Source organism: Rhinopithecus bieti, unplaced genomic scaffold, assembly GCF_001698545.2.
Source record: "Rhinopithecus bieti isolate Rb0 unplaced genomic scaffold, ASM169854v2 scaffold_31076, whole genome shotgun sequence".
Classification (NCBI taxonomy): Eukaryota; Metazoa; Chordata; class Mammalia; order Primates; family Cercopithecidae; genus Rhinopithecus; species Rhinopithecus bieti.
Genome location: NW_016813414.1, coordinates 438,950 through 457,604, shown reverse-complemented (window position 1 = coordinate 457,604; position 18,655 = coordinate 438,950). Strand labels below are relative to the sequence as shown.

The 18,655-nt window shown below is 39.6% G+C and overlaps 1 protein-coding gene and 1 pseudogene across 1 annotated transcript in view; one reads left to right on the top strand and one right to left on the bottom strand.

The window, feature by feature from the left end:
• Nucleotides 1–13,335, top strand: part of HERC5 (HECT and RLD domain containing E3 ubiquitin protein ligase 5) — a 56,223-nt gene extending 42,888 nt beyond the window's left edge. The window contains exons 18-23 of the mRNA XM_017848378.1: nt 605–771; nt 6,725–6,791; nt 7,686–7,756; nt 11,427–11,610; nt 11,695–11,797; nt 12,866–13,335. Of these exons, the coding sequence (XP_017703867.1) occupies nt 605–771; nt 6,725–6,791; nt 7,686–7,756; nt 11,427–11,610; nt 11,695–11,797; nt 12,866–13,071 (798 nt within the window). The 3' untranslated portion in view covers nt 13,072–13,335. The remainder of the gene's footprint in view (nt 1–604; nt 772–6,724; nt 6,792–7,685; nt 7,757–11,426; nt 11,611–11,694; nt 11,798–12,865) is intronic.
• A 1,652-nt stretch (nt 13,336–14,987) lies between these two features.
• Nucleotides 14,988–18,353, bottom strand: LOC108512870 (nuclear receptor coactivator 4 pseudogene; annotated as a pseudogene).
• Between the last annotated feature and the right edge of the window lie 302 nt (nt 18,354–18,655).

Here is an 18,655-nt window from a genome sequence, read left to right as displayed (position 1 = left end):
TGCTTTTAGGAACTAAAACTGTGGCAGAGATTTATTTGGTTGTTTGTTTCTTTTGTTTTGCTTTGTTTTTGAGATGGAATCTCACTCTGTCACCCAGGCTGGAGTGCAGTGCCATGATCTTAGCTCACTGCAACCTCCGCCTCCCAGGCACAAGCCATTCCCGCCTCAGCCTGGCGGGATTACAGTAACTGGGATTACAGGCTTCCGCCACCACACCTGGGTAGTTTTTGTGTTTTTTAGTAGAGATGGGGTTTCACCAGTTTGGCCAGGCTGGTCTCAAACTCCTGACCTCAGGTTATCTGCCCAGCTTGACCTCCCAAAGGGCTGGGATTACAAGCATGAGAGTGGCAGGGATTTAAATTGACTTAATGACCAAATATTAGGTTGGTGCAAAAGTAATTGCAGGTTTTGCCTTTTAATGGCAAAAACTGCAATTACTTTTGCACCAAACTAATATAAACCCTAAACATTCTTATCTCAGGCTTTAAATTTTTCAATTTGAGATTTGATTTTATGTAAGAGGAACAAAGGTTTATTTAATATAAATATTTCATTGTACTGGTAAAAACTCATAATACTTTAAGATTTTTTTTTCGCTTTTCAGCCTAAATTTGAGAAGAAAAGGTATTTCTTCTTTGGGCTCCTATGTGGACTTTCCCTGTTCAATTGCAATGTTGCCAACCTCCCTTTCCCACTGGCACTGTTTAAGAAACTTTTGGACCAAATGCCATCATTGGAAGACTTGAAAGAACTCAGTCCTGATTTGGGAAAGTAAGTAAACATAGTTCCTGAGGAAGGACTCTATCTAATAAACATATATTTAGGCAAATATTTAAGTACACACACTTCATAATATTTTCATGTTCAACAGCAGCATTTTAGGTACTTCTGACCAGTTTTAATTTTGACAAGAATTGTTGGATGATAATTTCATTTTCTAAAATTAGGAAGTGTTGATTATTCCCTTAACTAGTCTTCAATGTTTGCATTAATCTTTCAACTTTTTCTGTGTAGGAATAGTCATGCACAGAGCACAGGTTACATACACCTTGGTGCAAAATCTACTAGTGATGTTTATGTTAAATGTTGTTTCATGTCATCACCTTTAAAATGGAAACTTATTTCTAAGTTAAAAGACAAGCCACCACCTCACCAAAAAATGGCAACAGTAGAAGGGTTTTAATATCCTTGCTGTGTAAAGCATTCCTACACATCCATAAGAAATATTCACAAAGTATCCAAGAAGGCAACCGGAAAGAAGCAATAGAAATGCCTCCTCAATGAAAATGTCTTCAGTCTCACCAGTGCTCATAGAATGCCTATTAAAGTAAGAGGCTAATTTATACTTCAGGTTGACGGTGGTTTGAAGTGTTGATGCTATATAGTATTAGCAAGGGCTTGAAAACTTTCATTTTAATTTCAGGTGTTATTAGTGGAAATACAGATTGGTACTCCTTTTCAGAGAACAGTGTGGCAGGACTTAGCAAAATCAAAAATGTTTGCCTTTTCAACCCAACAATTCTACTTCTAGACATTTAACTTTCAGAAATACACAACCAGGCAAGGATCAGTGTACAGTAATATGCATTATATTTATAGTTCATAATGTAAAGGCTCCCTAAATGTCCTTCACTAAGGGAATGATATATTTTTGGTATATTTATGCAATGGAATACTACAGGGATTTTTATTGTTATTTTTTTAAAGAGTAAGAACAGGCCAGGCATGATGGCTCATCCCTGTAACCCCAGCACTGCAGGGAGGCTGAGGCAAGTGGATTGCTGGAGCCCAGGAGTTTGAGACCAGCCTGGCCAACATGGCGAGACCTCATCTCTACAAAAACAAACAAACAAAAAAAACAAAAATTAGCTGGGCATGCTGGCACATGCCAGGAGGCACACCTCAGGAGGCTAAGGCGGGTGGATAGATTGAGCCCAGGAGGTCGAGGCTGCAGTGAGCCATCATCATACCACTGCACTCCAGCCTGGGTGACAGAAGAAGACTCTGTCTCAATTAAAAAAAAAGAATAAGAACAGTAATATGATTCTAGTAGTAGTATCATCCCTCTTGTACAGATTCAGAAACTAAAACACAGAGAGATTAGATAGCTTGCTCAAGGCCCCATAATGGCAGAACCATGATCTGAACACAGTCTGGCACCAGAGTCTGTTAATCATTTATACAAACTGTACTAATAAGGAAAAAAAAAAAAATCAAAAGCACAAGATTTAGAAAGAAGAAGATAAATTTGTCATTTTTATTTTACTGGAAACATCAAAGATAACCTAAATAATCTTTATGCCTCAGAAGACTGATAATTAACAATGTACATGAACTAAAAGATCTTTACATTTGTATCATTGTTTCTCAAACTTTTAGGTCTTAAGATTCTCTTAAAAATATTGACTCCAAAGTGCTTTTACTTAGGTTGGTTATATCTGTCAGTATTTACAGGAGTAGAAATTAAGTATTTTAAACACAGGAATACACAATATCTTTTAGCTATCAGAGCATTCCACAGTGTCATATAGCTTCTTGAAAACTCTTCTGTTTACTCACAGCAGAATGTGAAAAGAGGCAAATAACATCTTAATAATGTTATGAAAATGGTTTTGATCTCATGAACTCTGTAAAGGCCCAAGGATTCCCAATAATTGCTGGTCTGGCTCACATTTTGAGAACCAGTGATCTCTGTGTTCAGTAAAACTCAATTTTAATCCCAGGAGGCTTTTTATTAAACTTGACAACCTGGTTCTAAAATTTATATGGATGAACAAAGGGTTGGGAATAACCAGAAATAATTCTTAAGGCAAATAAGGATGGAGAACTTGGTCTGTCAGATATCAAGAATTATTAGAGACCGGGCGTGGTGGCTCACGCCTGTAATCCCAGCACTTTGGGAGGCTGAGGTGGGTGGATCATGAGGTCAGGAGATCGAGACCATCCTGGCTAACATGGTGAATCCCCACCTCTACTAAAAATACAAAAAATTAGCTGGGCGTGGTGGCGGGCGCCTGTAGTCCCAGCTACTCGGGAGGTTGAGGCAGGAGACTGACGTGAACCCAGGAGGCGGAGGTTGCAGTGAGCCAAGATTGTGCCACTGCACTCCAGTCTGGGCGACAGAGCGAGACTCCATCTCAAAAAAAAAAGGAATTATTAGAAAGCTGTATTATTTAGGACAGTATGATAGGTCTTCCAATAGAACAGAAGATAGATCAGAAATGGACCCATGCCTATATGGAACTTTATTAGAGGTGACATATTTGATCAAGGGGAATAGGAGTACTAAATAAATGGAACTGGAAAAAAAAAATGATATCTGTCTGGGGGAAAAAATGGTATCTGTCTGGGGAGAAAAATGAAAGTAGATCCTTGTCTTATACCATACATGATAATCACCTCCATGAAGATGAAGGATTTAGATATTAAATGCAAAAATCATGAAAATACAAGAAAATTATATTTCTCACCTTTGACATTTCTTAAACAAGACATGTAACGTACCAACATTAAAGAGAAGATTTCATACATTTAACTGCAATAAGATTAAAGAACTTCTCTGTTCATCAGGAGGGTGTTAGAAAAATGCAGAAAGGAAGGTGCTATCAGGATCTGAATGTGTTCCCCAAAAATTCATATATCAAAGCCAAATCCCCAGTGTGGAGGCCTCATGAGTGGAATTCATTCCCCTATGAAAGAGGCCCAAGGGAGCCTATTCGCCCCTTCCACCATAAGAGGATAGAGAGGGCACCATTGAAAAGGAATGGGTCATCACCTATTCCCTTTAGATTCAGACACCGAATCTGCTGGCACTTTGATCTTGTATTCCAAGCCTCCAGAACCGTGAGCAATAAATTTATGTTTATAGATTACCCAGTCTAAGATATTTTGTTATAGCAGCCTAAATGGACTAAGGGACTTCTTGCTACCAAGAAGTGTGGCATTGGAAGCAACTTTGGAACTGGGTAATAAGTAGTGGAAGAGTTTTGAGGTGCATGCTAGAAAAATCGCGTATTGCCCTATAGAGCAGTTCTGGCAAGGGTTCAGAAGAAGAGGAGACCTCTAGAGAAAGCCTCGGTCTTCTTAGAGATTACCTAAGTGGTCGTGATCAGAATGTTAGTATAAACATAGACAATAAAGGCAATTCTGATGAGATCTCAGATGGAAGTGAGGAACACACTGGAAATTGGAGGAGAGGTGATCCTGGTTACTATATAAAGTGGCAAAGAATGTAGCTGAATTGTGTTGTATCCTAGTATTTGTATAAAGTAAGATTCTTGACAATGAAATAGGATATTTGGCAGAAGCAATCTGTAAGCAAAGTGGTAAAGGAACAATATGACTTTTCTTGACTGCTTATACCAAAATGGAAGCAGGGAGAATTATTTACAGTGGAATTTATCATTAGAAAAAAAGCTGAACTTAAAGATTTGGAAATGCTCAGCCTGGCCATGTTGTAAAGAATGCAAACGTGTTTTGAAGAGAGCACCAAGGGTGTGGCCAGGTGACTCTTTAATAAAGAGATTAGTGTGGATGGATGGAAGCCTGGTGCTGTTCATCAAGACAATGGAAGAATGACCCCAAAGGCATTTCTGAGATCACTGGGGGCTGTCAATCCCATCATAGGCCCTGAGTACCAAGGCCTGGAGGACAGAACTATGTCAAGAGTGGCTTTGTGTACCCACAGGACCTGGACATTTGATGTCCAGTGCTGCCTCAAGTCCCTACTCATTGCATTCTGGCACAGTGCTCCTCAGCTGACCCAGGTGTGACTCCAGTGGCCCCAGGTGTGGTGTGGGTCACAGTGGCTGTCCCATCAGAGGGCACAGGTGGTAAACCTGGATGGTGGGCAGGCTGTGCCATCTCTACTGACACAGAGTGTACAAGCTGTGGGGCCTTGGCTTCTCCTACCTAGATATCAAAAGATACTTCACAGAGCCATGGGGTGCAGGCAGAGAACTGGCACAGGGTTGAGGCCACTGTCAAGAGCCCCCACTAAGGCAGTGCCTAGTGGAGTCATAGGAGTGAGGCTGCTCTAGAGACCCCAGAAGAACCACCAGTGTGCAATTCCAGCCTGAGGGAGAACCACAAGCACCCAATACTAATGTGTGAGAGCCTCCAGGTGGGCTGTGCCCAGCAAAGCCATGGGTGTAGAGCTGCCTGGAAACTTAGGAGCCCAACCCCAACCCCAGTGTGTCCTGAAGGTGGGACATTGAGTCAAAGATTATTCTCAAGCCTTAAGATTTAATGTTGCATGCCGTTTTGAGTTTTGGACTTAATTGGGACCTCTTACCCCTTTCTTGTTTCTATTACTCCCTTTTGAAATGGGAATGTCTATCCTATGCCTGTTCTACGTTGAATTTTATTTTATTTTATTTATTTTGAGACAGAGTCTCCCACTCTGTGGCCCAGGCTGGAGTGCAGTGGTGGGATCTGGGCTCACTGCAACCTCCGCCTCCCAGGTTCAAGCGATTCTTGTCCCTCAGTCTCCTGAGTAACTGGAATTACAGGCACATGCCACCATGCCTGGCTAATTTTTGCATTTTTAGTAGAGATGAGGTTTCACCATGTTGGCCAGGCTGGTCTCAAACTCTTGACCTCAAGTGATCTACCCACCTTGGCCTCCCAAATTGCTGGGATTACAGGCGTGAGCCACTGCACCTGGCCCACCATTGTATTTTAGAAACACGTAACTTGTTCAATTTCACAGGATCACAGCTGGCGAACAATTCACCTCTTTCCCCACAAAAACAAAAACAACCCACAATGAATAAAACATGGTCCGTTACTTCACAATACAGTAATCTAAAAATCCAGTGGGGAAAAAAAATCAGTTCAGATTCTACCTTATCCCAGAGGCCTTTCCCAATGTCATGTGTATCCCTTCAGAAAAATGTAACTGTGCTATTTTAAGCCTATGTGATTTCCATAGTTCTCTGGCTGCACATACCTCACTGTATTGTAGGTAAGACTCCCATCAGCATACTTCACCTTCAAGTCCCAGAGTTTATTGGCAGTAATATCTTAGTCTCAAGTTTACATCCCCTATGCCTGCTATGGTAGGGGTTACTTAAATGTTTGTTGAATAAATATTTGAGTGAATGAGCAAATACAATGAGACATCATGTTATTTCAAAAGCATGTATAAAGCATCATAGGATGATAGGATGGAAATATTTAAAAATTGGTTACTGTCCATTTTGATGTGACTTCTATTCTCACAAATGCCCTGAAACTATTAAGGTAGTCTAATTTCAGGTGTTTCTTAAGCTTGATGATATTGGGACAAGAGGTGCAGAGAAGGTCCTTTGACCCACCTCAGAGTTACTGATACCTGAAATTTAATATGAGACCTATTCTGTAAGTAAAGTTCAAAAGCTTCAATAAAGGTTACACCAGTTTGAATGAGTTTCACTGTCAGTGAACGTTAGAATCCTTTTCTAAATAGAAACCTACAATCATTAGGTAGGGAATTTAGGGTAAAGGGAAGAGAGCTGTGAAGCAGGCAGGCAGCCTGCAGAATTGCAGACAAGCTTCCTAAATTTGACATGTTTAGTTGACGTCTGGCCCTGTTTAGGTTATCAGTACATGGAGAAAGAAGTGCTGTGAACTATATCTGACCTCCTACCTTCAGAATAGCTATACATTTGACATTTATTTTAGATGCTGTGTCTAGTGATCATGGTTATTACGTTTTTAAAAGCAAGATTATTTTTTCCCTTAGGAATTTGCAAACACTTCTGGATGATGAAGGTGATAACTTTGAAGAAGTATTTTACATCCATTTTAATGTGAGTAACAAAAGCAGATAACAGATTAGTTTTAATCTGATTAACCCTTTACATATTTAACTAAACATGTCTATTTTCACTTAAAAAAAAAAAAAAACCTGAAATAAATTAGTGAAAAAGGTATTGTTCTTCATCATGATCTAGGTGCGTCAGTTAGATTTTACTATGTAACAGCCAACCTTAAAACCAAGTGCCCTAAAAGAACATATACAATTTTGTGGGTTTCTGAACTGGGCCGACTTGGCTGGGCTGGATGGTCTAAAGTGGTGTCACTCACATGCCCAGTCATTGGCAGGCTGGTTGGGTTATAGGGTATCAGCTGCAACAGCTTGTCTCTATTCCCTGTGGTCTCTCATTCTCCAATAGGCTAGCTGTGGCTTTTGAAGCAAGACTGCAGTCTTTATTCTTCACATGGTGGCCTTAGGATTACAGAGAGGAAAGGATAGCAAACCCCACCACACATGCTTCTGCTTCTTTCAGATCCTGTTGGCTAAAGTGCTTCACATGGCCATGGCCAGATTCAGTGACTGAAGAGATAGCCTCCCCCCTTGATTGGAAGTGTTGCAAAGCCACTAGGCAAAGGAGCAGAAGAACTAGGATGGGAAGAATTCGTGGCCATTCTTGTAAATCTACCATACTGGGTCTATGCTGTATGAAGTGAATACTGAGATGTAGCAATTTTCCAATTAATTTGTTTAATTTGATCAGTTAAAATAAGATAATTCAAGCTTTGAAAAAATGTATTCAGTATGATAGGGTGTAATTTTTTGTTTGTATATTCCTTGCTAGCTTTATGATAAAAATATACATTTTAACACATTCTTGTTAAAAAGTATGCTCCAAAGAGTTTTTGTTGATTGATAGGTTATTATATGAGTTCATTTGTGGTTACAGGTACACTGGGACAGAAACGACACAAACTTAATTCCTAATGGAAGTAGCATAATTGTCAACCAGACTAACAAGTAGGTACAAAAAATGAAATAGTTGGTTTGTATATTTACTATTTTTATTTCGCTAAGCTCTAAAAATTCCTTTTAGCTCTTTAATTTTTCATTATCATTAATCATTTTTTGCTAAGGCAGAGAAGTTGGTGTGTGTTGTATGTGTTTTGACATATATATCATGGAGTCTATATTGTGGTAAGAAATGGAAATGGCTTTCCCAGAGAGACCTTTCTATTTCTTCCTGTCCAAAATTACAGCACCACCATCTGTCCCTCTTTATCCACTCACTCTGCTTTACTTTTTCTTTTTGTATTACACATCACCTTCCTTTGGGGTTTATTTGCTTATTTATTTCTCATTGTTTTTCCCATGATAGTGAATGCGGCAGGGACTTGATCTTTATTATTCACCACTGTATATTCAGTACCTAGAGTAGTCTACAGTGGTGCCTGGTACATTGCAGGCACATAGTAAGTATTTGTTGAAAAGGTTACTATGATATTTTGACTCCCCAACATCTTATGGAATGCCATTTAAAGCCATGGAGTTTGGGATTATAGAACCTTCCCTTGATAATTGGTCAGAGATCTCTAGGAAGCATGCTGGCCTGCATCACATCTTTTTCCACAATTTCTTAAATATTTTTTTTTTTAATTTTGTATTGAAATACAACCTATATAACAGAAAATTGCACAAGTCATGAATGTACAGTTAGTGAATTTTACAAAGCAAACGTGCCTGTGTAATTACTGCCAGATCAAGAAATATAACATTTCCAGCTGTATAGTTGTGTATTGTATGAATACATCACAGTTTTATCTATAGTTTTTTTTTGTGTTTTTTTTTTTTTTTTTTTTTGAGATGGAGCCTTGCTGTGTCACCCAGGCTGGAGTGCAGTGGCATGATCTTGCCTCATTGCAACCTCCGTCTCCCGGGTTCAAGCGATTCTCCTGCCTCCCAAGTAGCTGGGACTACAAGCGCTCGCCACCATGCCCAGCTAATTTTTTGTATTTTAATAGAGATGGGATTTCATCGTGTTAGCCAGGATGGTCTCGATCTCCTGACCTTGTGATCCACCTGCCTTGGCCTCCCAAAGTGCTGGGATTACAGGCGTGAGCCACCACACCCGGCCTATCTGTAGTATTTTTGACCGACATAGTGTATTTCAAGTTTTGGACTGTTATGAATAATGCTCTTGTGAACATTCTTGTACATGTGTTTTGTTTATGTGCAGGCATTTGTTAGNTTTGCTTTTCTTTTTCTTTCTTTCTTTTTTTTTTTTTTTTTTTTTTGAGATGGAGCCTTGCTGTGTCACCCAGGCTGGAGTGCAGTGGCATGATCTTGCCTCATTGCAACCTCCGTCTCCCGGGTTCAAGCGATTCTCCTGCCTCCCAAGTAGCTGGGACTACAAGCGCTCGCCACCATGCCCAGCTAATTTTTTGTATTTTAATAGAGATGGGATTTCATCGTGTTAGCCAGGATGGTCTCGATCTCCTGACCTTGTGATCCACCTGCCTTGGCCTCCCAAAGTGCTGGGATTACAGGCGTGAGCCACCACACCCGGCCTATCTGTAGTATTTTGACCGACATAGTGTATTTCAAGTTTTGGACTGTTATGAATAATGCTCTTGTGAACATTCTTGTACATGTGTTTTGTTTATGTGCAGGCATTTGTTAGTATGTAACTGGGAGAAGTGCTTGGTGCCTTGTGGTTTCCCCTTGCTCCATGCAGAGCAGGATCAATCCTCCTGAAATTCATTTGGATATTGATATGGATGATGCCATATGTGTGCCAGAGAGTATGAAAATGTTTTGTACATAATGGGGCTTTCTGGGGAGAACTGGACAGGCATCCAAGCTGATCTCTTTGGCTTAAGTGAAGAGAGAGGCAGGTGGCTTTAGTTTTTATGGTGGTTCCGGCATGGGGCCAGGGTTAGGGTTCCCATGCAACCCAGAGCATGCGTGGGGAAATTTAAGCCACACAGCTGTCAGTGGGTGCCCAGGGAGCGAGCCTGTGTTGTGCAAATTTGGAGGCGAAAGGGGAAAAAGGAGGAGGAGTGGTACTTGAAAGCTGTTAGTAAGCAAACATAAAAAAATGGAGGCAGACTTTCATCAGTAGGATACGACAGTTCTAATTGCTCTATGTCCACTCTAATAGTATTGCTAGTCTTTTTAAAATTAGCAGTTCTGGTGGGTATATAGTAGTATTTCATTGTGGTTTTAATTTGCATTTCTCTCATTACTAATGGTAAGCACTTTATATGCCTATTGGCTATTTGGATATCCTCTTTTCAGAAATAATTATTCCTCATCTTTAGTCTATTTTTCTGTTGCTTTTTTTTTTCTTGTCAGTTTATGAGAGTTCTAGATGTAAGTCTTTTGTTGGTTATATGTACTGCAAATATCTTCTTATATACTGTGGCTTTTGTTTTCAGTTTTTAAATGTGTCTTTTGATTAGCCAAACTTTGTAATTGTAATGTAGTCCACTTTATCAATATTTTCCTTAATGCTTAGTGTTTTTCTGTTTTCTATTTTATGACTACTTCCCTATCCTAGGGCTATGAATATATTCCCCTGTATTTTCTTCTAGAAGCTTATCATTTTATTTCTCACATTTAGATCTATGATCCACTTTAATTGATTTTTTTAGTAAGATACAATGTATGGATCAGGTTTTATTTTTTCAATTTTTGAAACTGATTGTATTGAACCTATAGATCAATTTTGGGGGAAAATATGACATCTTAAAGAGTCTTCAATCCATGAATATAAAATCTCCATTTGTTTAGCTCGTCTTTAGTCACTCTTGAAAAAATGTTATGTAGTTTTCTATGTAGAGATCTTGTTGCAGTATTCTAAATAGGTTTCTTGGATCATTTATTGTATTTGAATCTTCTCTGTCCTTAAAAATTTTTTGTCTGCTTTTCTGTTAGTAGGAGAGGTATATTAGCATCTATACTATACATGTAGATATGACTGTTTCTTTAAGTTTTGTTAAGTTATTACTAAGCACATAACAAATTTTTGAATTGTTTTACCTTCCTGGTATATGACCTGGTTGTCATTAGTAAATGTACTTTTCTATCCTAGTCATGTTTTTCTGATTTTAGTATAGCTACACCAGATTCATTTTGGTTGGTGTTTGCATAGAATATTTTTTTCCCTTCTTTGACTTTAATCTGTGTTTTCACATTTAAGTTACATATGTTATAAGCAGCCTATGATGGAGTTGTTATAAAAATTACATTAGGGCCAGCTAACGTCTGTAATCCCAGCACTTTGGGAGGCCGAGGCAGGCAAATCACAAGGTCAGGAGTTTGAGAGCAGCCTGGCCAAATGGTGAAACCTCATCTTTACTAAAAATACAAAAAAATTAGCTGGGCGTGGTGGTGGGCATGTGTAATCCCAGCTACTTGGGAGGCTGAGGCAGGAGAATCTCTTGAACCCAGGAGGTGGAGATTGCAGTGAGCTGAGATCACGCCACTCCACTCCAGCCTGGGTGACAGTGCGAGACTCCGTCTCAAAAAAAAAAAAAATTACAGTAGATAATCTCTAGTAACTATGATAGTCCAGGACACATGGTAATTACTCAAAACTGTTAGGTATTCTAGCTTTTATTTTTAGCCCCTCACCATTTCGTTCAGGATATTGCAGTAAGTGTTGAAATAACTTTTTGTTTTATTAAAGGAGAGACTATGTTTCTAAGTATATCGATTACATTTTCAATGACTCTGTAAAGGCGGTTTATGAAGAATTTCGGAGAGGATTTTACAAAATCTGCGACGAAGACATTATCAAATTATTCCACCCCGAAGAACTGAAGGATGTGATTGTTGGACATACAGATTATGATTGGAAAACATTTGAAAGGGTACATCATAAAGTCTAAGTTGATTAAATTCAATTTTCCTTCCTATTTCCTCAATAACTTTTTTTTTTTTTGTATTTTCTCTAGAATGCACGTTATGAACCAGGATATAACAGTTCACATCCCACCATAGTGATGTTTTGGAAGGCTTTCCACAAATTGACGCTGGAAGAAAAGAAAAAATTCCTTGGTAAGTATTATATCAAGGAATAGGTCTGTAATCGTATGTCTTTTAATGGGATAAAATTTCCTTTATGATAGGTACAGTTTGCAGCAAATCATAGTGTCAGAGCTACGCCTAGTCCAATTGAACATCCTCTGTGTCCCAACATCAAAAAACAAACGTTAATTATATAAGCGATCTTTTCCCCTGTGATTTCATCCCTTTTTATTGCTTTTAAAGTTTTTGTTTCTTCATCCAAGCTAAATATCAAGCCTTCTTTCTGTACCCCTGTCATCATTCACTTATTCAGCCTTTGTGGGATTAACTAAGATATTTTATTTGGCTAATTTTTACTGTTCCTATATTATTAATACTGTATTTGCTATTACTGTACACAGCTATTTTATTTGTATCTTTAGGCTTAATGACTTTCTCATTTTCTATTTCCTTACTTTTGAGAAACATTTATCTTCTATTTTTATTTTTGTGGATAACATGTATGTTAGAAGATACTCAGACTTAATAGAAGCCCAACCTACCTTTCCAGTCTTAACTCTTAGAGGAAATTTTTGTTCCAACCAAATAATCCCATTGTCTGAACACTCCAGAGCTCACCTTGTACCTTCCCACCTCCAGGCCTTTCTCTGAAGTTCCTTCTCCTGCCTTGAACCTCACCTACCTCCTTGTTGCTTTTCTAAACCTTTCCATCCTTAAAGGTCTGGCATAATTCTGAACTCTTGGAAATCCCCTCAGTCATCTCAGCCTGGCTCTCTCTCCTTATTCTCAAGCACAGCATTGACTCGGGAGGCACTTAACTCCATGACACCTCCTTGGGCTGTCTTATATCTCACAGCTTTTCTCTTGCTATTATGTGTCTTTTTCTTCACAAGAATCTAATATTCCCAGTCAGACTTTAAGCTGCTTGAGGACAGTGACTATGTGTCAGACATTGTTCTAATACAATCCCCAATGCACTGTCAAATGTAGGACACTGCACATGGGCTCACAATAAAGTTTTGTGAATCGTTTTTTTCTCTGTAAAGAGATTCTGGTTTCCATGTAAAACAGATTGCTTCATTTTATTCTTCTTTTTAGTATTTCTTACAGGAACTGACAGACTACAAATGAAAGATTTAAAGAATATGAAAATAACATTTTGCTGTCCTGAAAGTTGGAATGAAAGAGACCCTATGAGAGCACTGACATGTTTCAGTGTCCTCTTCCTCCCTAAATATTCTACAATGGAAACAGTGGAAGAAGCGCTTCAAGTAGCCATCAGCAACAACAGAGGATTTGGCTGACCAGCAAGCTTGTCCAACAGCCTTATTTTGTTGTTGTTGTTGTTGTTGTTTCTGTACTTTGTTTTAGGCTTTTAGCAGCCTGAAGCCATGGGTTTTCGTTTCTGTCTCTAATGAGAAGCGGGAAAGAGGGATGAATAAGAGACTTTACTGGCCTAACCAGAAACAGAAACTAAGTACCCGTGACTGTATTCTCTCCCTTGGAAACCCCTATGTCTACATCATATTCCTTACCTCTTTGGGGAAATATTTTCAAAATAAAATAACTGAAAATTGTAAGTCTTACTCACTAGTCAATGTGTTTACCAGATCTTTTGGAATTGCTATCATTGCATGTAAGATATATCAATTATAATATAGATTAAGCTGTGTCTCTCACACAATGTTTGCATGACTTGGCCTGAAGAGAGACTCTTTAGCTTAGAAGTTTTTTTAAAACTTGTAATTATCTACCCAATATCTGTTCTCCCCTTCTTTCAGTACAGATTCCCTATATGGTAGAAGTGGCATTGTTCTGAGTCTTTTAAAATCATGCATATCCCAGCCTCTCTTCAAGGTAGGGACAGGTGGCAGTGGTGACAGTCATTGGGAGAAGCTTCTGAGGCAGCTTTTTTATTTAAATGGCTGTTATGCTTTTAACGGAGTTAGGTACAAAATGCATCCAAGCAAAAGAATGTTGTGCATACTCATTAACATAGAGATAAATGTAAATTACACTTTGATAATGTAAAATACAGTGTGTTAGGCCCCAAAAAGAAACTACAAAGTTAGCCGCAACTTAAGATACTGGAAAGACTCCTTAAGTTTTTTGTTTTTTTTTTTTTGAGACAGAGTTTCGCTCTTGTTGCCCAGGCTGGAGTGCAATGGCGCTATCTCAGCTCATCGCAACCTCTGCCTCCTGGGTTCAAGCAATTCTCCTACCTCAGCCTCCTGAGTAGCTGGGATTACAGGCATGCGCCCCCCATGCCCAGCTAATTTTGTATTTTTAGTAGAGACGGGGTTTCTCCATGTTGGTCAGGCTGGTCTCGAACACCCCACCTCAGGTGATCCGCCACCTCAGCCTCTCAAAGTGCTGGGATTACAGGCATGAGCCACCGTGCCCAGCCGTCCTTAAGTTGTTTTTACCCATCATCTTTATTATTATTATAGTTCTAAATGATACCTGGGTGGGGCTTAAGGAATAATACAAAGCTCTTTTTCAGCTGTGGTTCAAAGAACTTTAATGAAACTGTATGACAGTGACATTGTAGGACCATGACATTTTCCCAAAAGTACTTCCAATAACATAGGCAGTTGAGAAACTTCATAGGTTCCAAAGTCAGGAAAGTGGTGAAGATGTCTTAAGGGAATTTTAAAACATTATAAAACCCAGTTCTCTCCTGCAGACTTTTTAAAGCATGGACATGAGTTTAAAGATACTGAGAAAACATCAGTAGTTTTCATAAAGCTTCAATGAACATCCCAAGGTATAAGTGTTGTAAGCAGCCTGTTTACTAAAATGTCACTGCATTGTACTTTTGGAGGTACAGGTATGCTGTGCTTACAGTGAGAGGACAACTTGATCCCTAGTTAAAAGTACCAGGGGTCAAGCTCAGCTTCCATTTATAGAGGATACACCAATAATCCCTAGAATAGTGAGTGGTTCAAGTACTACACTACGTTTCCAACGTGTCTCACCTATTTGCTCTTAGTTGGCACCTGGGCTTTTTTAAACCCTATATTTATAGAGTATTTTGAAAAGAGTCTAAAACTACCTTGAAAAATGGTCTTAAAACAATACAGAGCCCTTCCAAAAAAGCTCACTGGATACTCTAATAACATTTAGAGCAGGGATGTCCAATCTTTTGGCTTCCCTGGGCCACATAGGAAGAATTGTCTTGGGCCATACATAAAATACACTAATAATAATTGATGAGCTAAAAAAAATTGCAAAAAAAAAAACTCATAATGTTTTAAGAAAATTTACAAATTTGTGTTGGGCTGCATTCAAAGACATCCTGGGGCCTATGGGCCCTGAGTTGGACAAGCTTGATTTAGAAAAAAGGAATAAAGAAAAAAATTGCAGTAACTCAGTTTCTTTCAAGTGAAGAAGAAAAATAATGTAAAACTAACGTAGGCTAAGATGTTTGGTAATTAATGTCAAAAAGTACCAAGATTATTAGTACATGTTTTGGTAATCACTGCTGGCAGGATTAATTTTTTGTGCAAAGTATATATTGAACAGAAAAATTATTTCAGCCTCTAATAAAAGAAAACACAGCAAGAGAAGCAGCTACAGGGCAATTAAAAGTTAGGGAAGTTTACTAGCTTTAGAATACACTTCAATTACAGAAATACTTCCTTTTTAAAACTACGGTGTTTTAATGTACTTTTAGTAATAACCCAATCTAAGGAGCCTGGGAGGCTTGTGAAAAACTCCACCAAGGTGCTACATTTCTAGAATGGGGTGAATTAATACTTCTGTCAGAAGGAAAGAACTGAGTCACCTCAGCCTTTTTTGTTTAAATGGTAACTCATAATCCAATGATGTATTTTGCTTCACTAGTTCAAATTTAGGCAGGAAAGGGACTAAGCTAACTGGTCAGACCCAGAAATACAATGATTTGGCAAGCCACAGTCACTCAGCTCGTGGATGTATAATAATCTGCTGAAAAGCTGCCGAACTCTTGTCTGTTCCTTCACATTTGTAGAGGAGTTTGATACAATCACTTCTCTTTCTCGACTTTTAAGTTTCATACAGGCAAAGAGATCACAAACTGTAGGGTAGCCATCATGGTCTTGGGGGAAGTTATGTTCCTCCTGTAAGGGTGGATTAAGTAATACTTCCTGGCCCTTCTTCTGAAGCAGCCACTTGTCTTCTCCAGACAATCACTGGCTGAGAGTGCCCATCTTCTTTCCTGGCAGGACCCAGTCAGCTGTATTAAAGGGACACCAGGAAGTGATTGTGGGGCTTTTAAGCTTTTGTTGGCCAGCCCTGTCCTCAGTACTAGGCACTTCCTTGGGACTTACTTCCTTATGTGGGGGCCTGATGAGCCACTCTGACAAGGGACTGTTGTTTATGACTTGGAATCAGCAATTCTAGAAGGAGCCATTGCCTTTGATGTCTTAGCTTGTTCTTGAAGGACAGGGCCACATATTCAGGGAATCGATGCTTCTCAGGTTCAGGTTTGGGTTCCACAGGTATCCCATTTTTTTGTCCATCTTTCTTTAGAAGCCACTTACACAGAGCTTCCTTCTCAATTCTCATACACTCTGAAAAACTTTTGCAGGGCTCATTGACTTTGCATATGTCCTTTACTTTATATGGGTCCTGATGTTTCTGGACAAGTCAATCCTCGGAAATGATGCTGAGGATAGACAATAGTTTCTTGGTCTCCAAGTAGTCATTCAGGCACTTCACATTACCCAGGTTTTTCAAAATCTCTACACTGCTGGGCTGGTTGCCCCAACAGTTGATATAGGAGTTGGTTTTGACAAGCCAATCGTTCATATTGTAGGACTGGAACAAGAATGTAAACTTATCACTGGTTTCACAACTGCCATTCTCAGGCTTCTCCAGCTTATGGGATTCCTGGGGAATCGCCAGCCAGACAGATCCATCTCATCTTGATCAGAAAGCTCTAGATCTTCTACCCTTTCAATTAAATGAAGAAGGAACTGGTAGTAAAATGCTGTCACTTTGGGTAACTTGGTTTTTCAGGAACTTCTTGTTGCTGATTCTTGAGGAGCAAGTTTTGAAAGCCCTTTCGGTTGCCTGAGACATTACTGAAGAAACTGCAGGCTTTGGAAGAAGTCTATTCTCCAAGGTCTGCTTTTTGGTGAGCCAGTCCTGGGGGGTTGTTCCTGAAGACCACTGGTATGGTGGAGCTCCAAGGAGCCATTCACTTAGAGGGACATCTGTGATGCTGGATGCTGACTTCTGCTCTGGCATTAGGATATAGCCTTTCTTCTCCAGGAAGGGCCTGATAGTTGATGAGTTAGCATGAGGCATGAAGTGCTAAGGAATTTGAATTGTCTTGAGAAACCCAAATGTGGTGATAGTCATGCAGAGCAGTTGTGTCTGCTTCAAAGAGCAGGATTGTTGAATCTTCAAACTTAGGTGTCAAACTGCCCAGTCCCTCCAGGCACACAGAGACTTGATTGGCTAGATCTTTGTTTTGGGTGCTCTTCAGTTAATGAATAAGACCACTGAACTGGCCAAATAACCAGTAGAGCTGCTGGGCCTGCGGCTGAAATATCTCCTCTTTAAGCTGATAAATGAGGTCTAACTGTTCATACAGCCACCTCAGTTTGTAAGGCATTCCAGGTGACAGCTTATACAACTGTGAACCCAAGCTTTGACTTCTCACAAGTTATCTTTAATTTGCTGTTCGGCCCAGGGAACTCCACCAATAACAAGCTCTTAAGTCCCTCCATGCATTACTATACCTCAAAAGGGGTTCTCTATTACTGGAGCAGCCACTCTGGTCATGTGAGGTATTCGTTCTGCTCACTGCTCCAGCTCCCAATCCCTCTTCGGGTGATCCAAGGGGACTTTGGGGTGGACAGGGACACAGCCCCACACAAAACTCCTGAGGAGGCTTTTTAAAGGGAATCTTTCCAACTGACTGGAACCTTTTTGTTTCCTCCTTTATTCTTCACATAAAACAGTATTACCTACTATTGCTCTGACCCCATATAAGGAGTCTTGCATCAGCCACATGAGGAACACAATTCTCCTACTCTGAAGACACAGCAACAAGGGTGCCAGCTTGAATCAGAAAATAAATCTGCTGTGTCTTGATCTTGGGTTTCCCAGCCACCAGACTGTGAGATAAATTCCTGTTCTTTATAAATTACATAGTCTCAGGTATTCTGTTATAGCAGCACAAAATGGACTTACATCCTACCCACGATATGTAAAGAACTCTCAACATCCAAAAATTCAATTTTAAAATGGGCAAAGATTTGAACAGATACAAGAAGATATATCGATGGCAAATAAGTTCAACAACATTTATCATTATGGAACTGCAAATCAAAACCCAAGTAAGGTACCACATCACACCTATTACCATGGCTAAAATTAAATAGACATACCAAATGTTGATAAGGATGTGGAAGAACTAGAACTCTTATACACGGTTGGTGGGAATTTAAATGGTTTGACCACTTTGGAAAACTGTTAGGTAGTTTCTTAAAAAGAAATATCTACAATATGATCCTGCTATTCTACTCTTAGGAATTTACCCAAGAGAAATAAAAGTGTATGTCCACGTAAGGATTACATACAAATGTTCATAGCAGCTTTATTTCTTCTTTTTTTTTTTTTTTTTTTTTTTTTTTTGTGGCGAGTCTCGTCTGTCGGCCGGACTGGAGTTCAGTGGCCAGATCTCAGCTCACTTGCAAAGCTCCGCCTCCCGGTTCCCGCCATTCTCCTGCCTCAAAGCTCCCGAGTAGCTGGGACTACAGGCGGCCGCCACCCTCGCCCGGCTAGTTTTTTGTATTTTTAGTAGAGACGGGGTTTCACCGGTTACCAGGAGGACTCGATCTCCTGACCTCGTGATCCGCCCGTCTCGGCCTCCCAAAGTGCTGGGATTACAGGCTT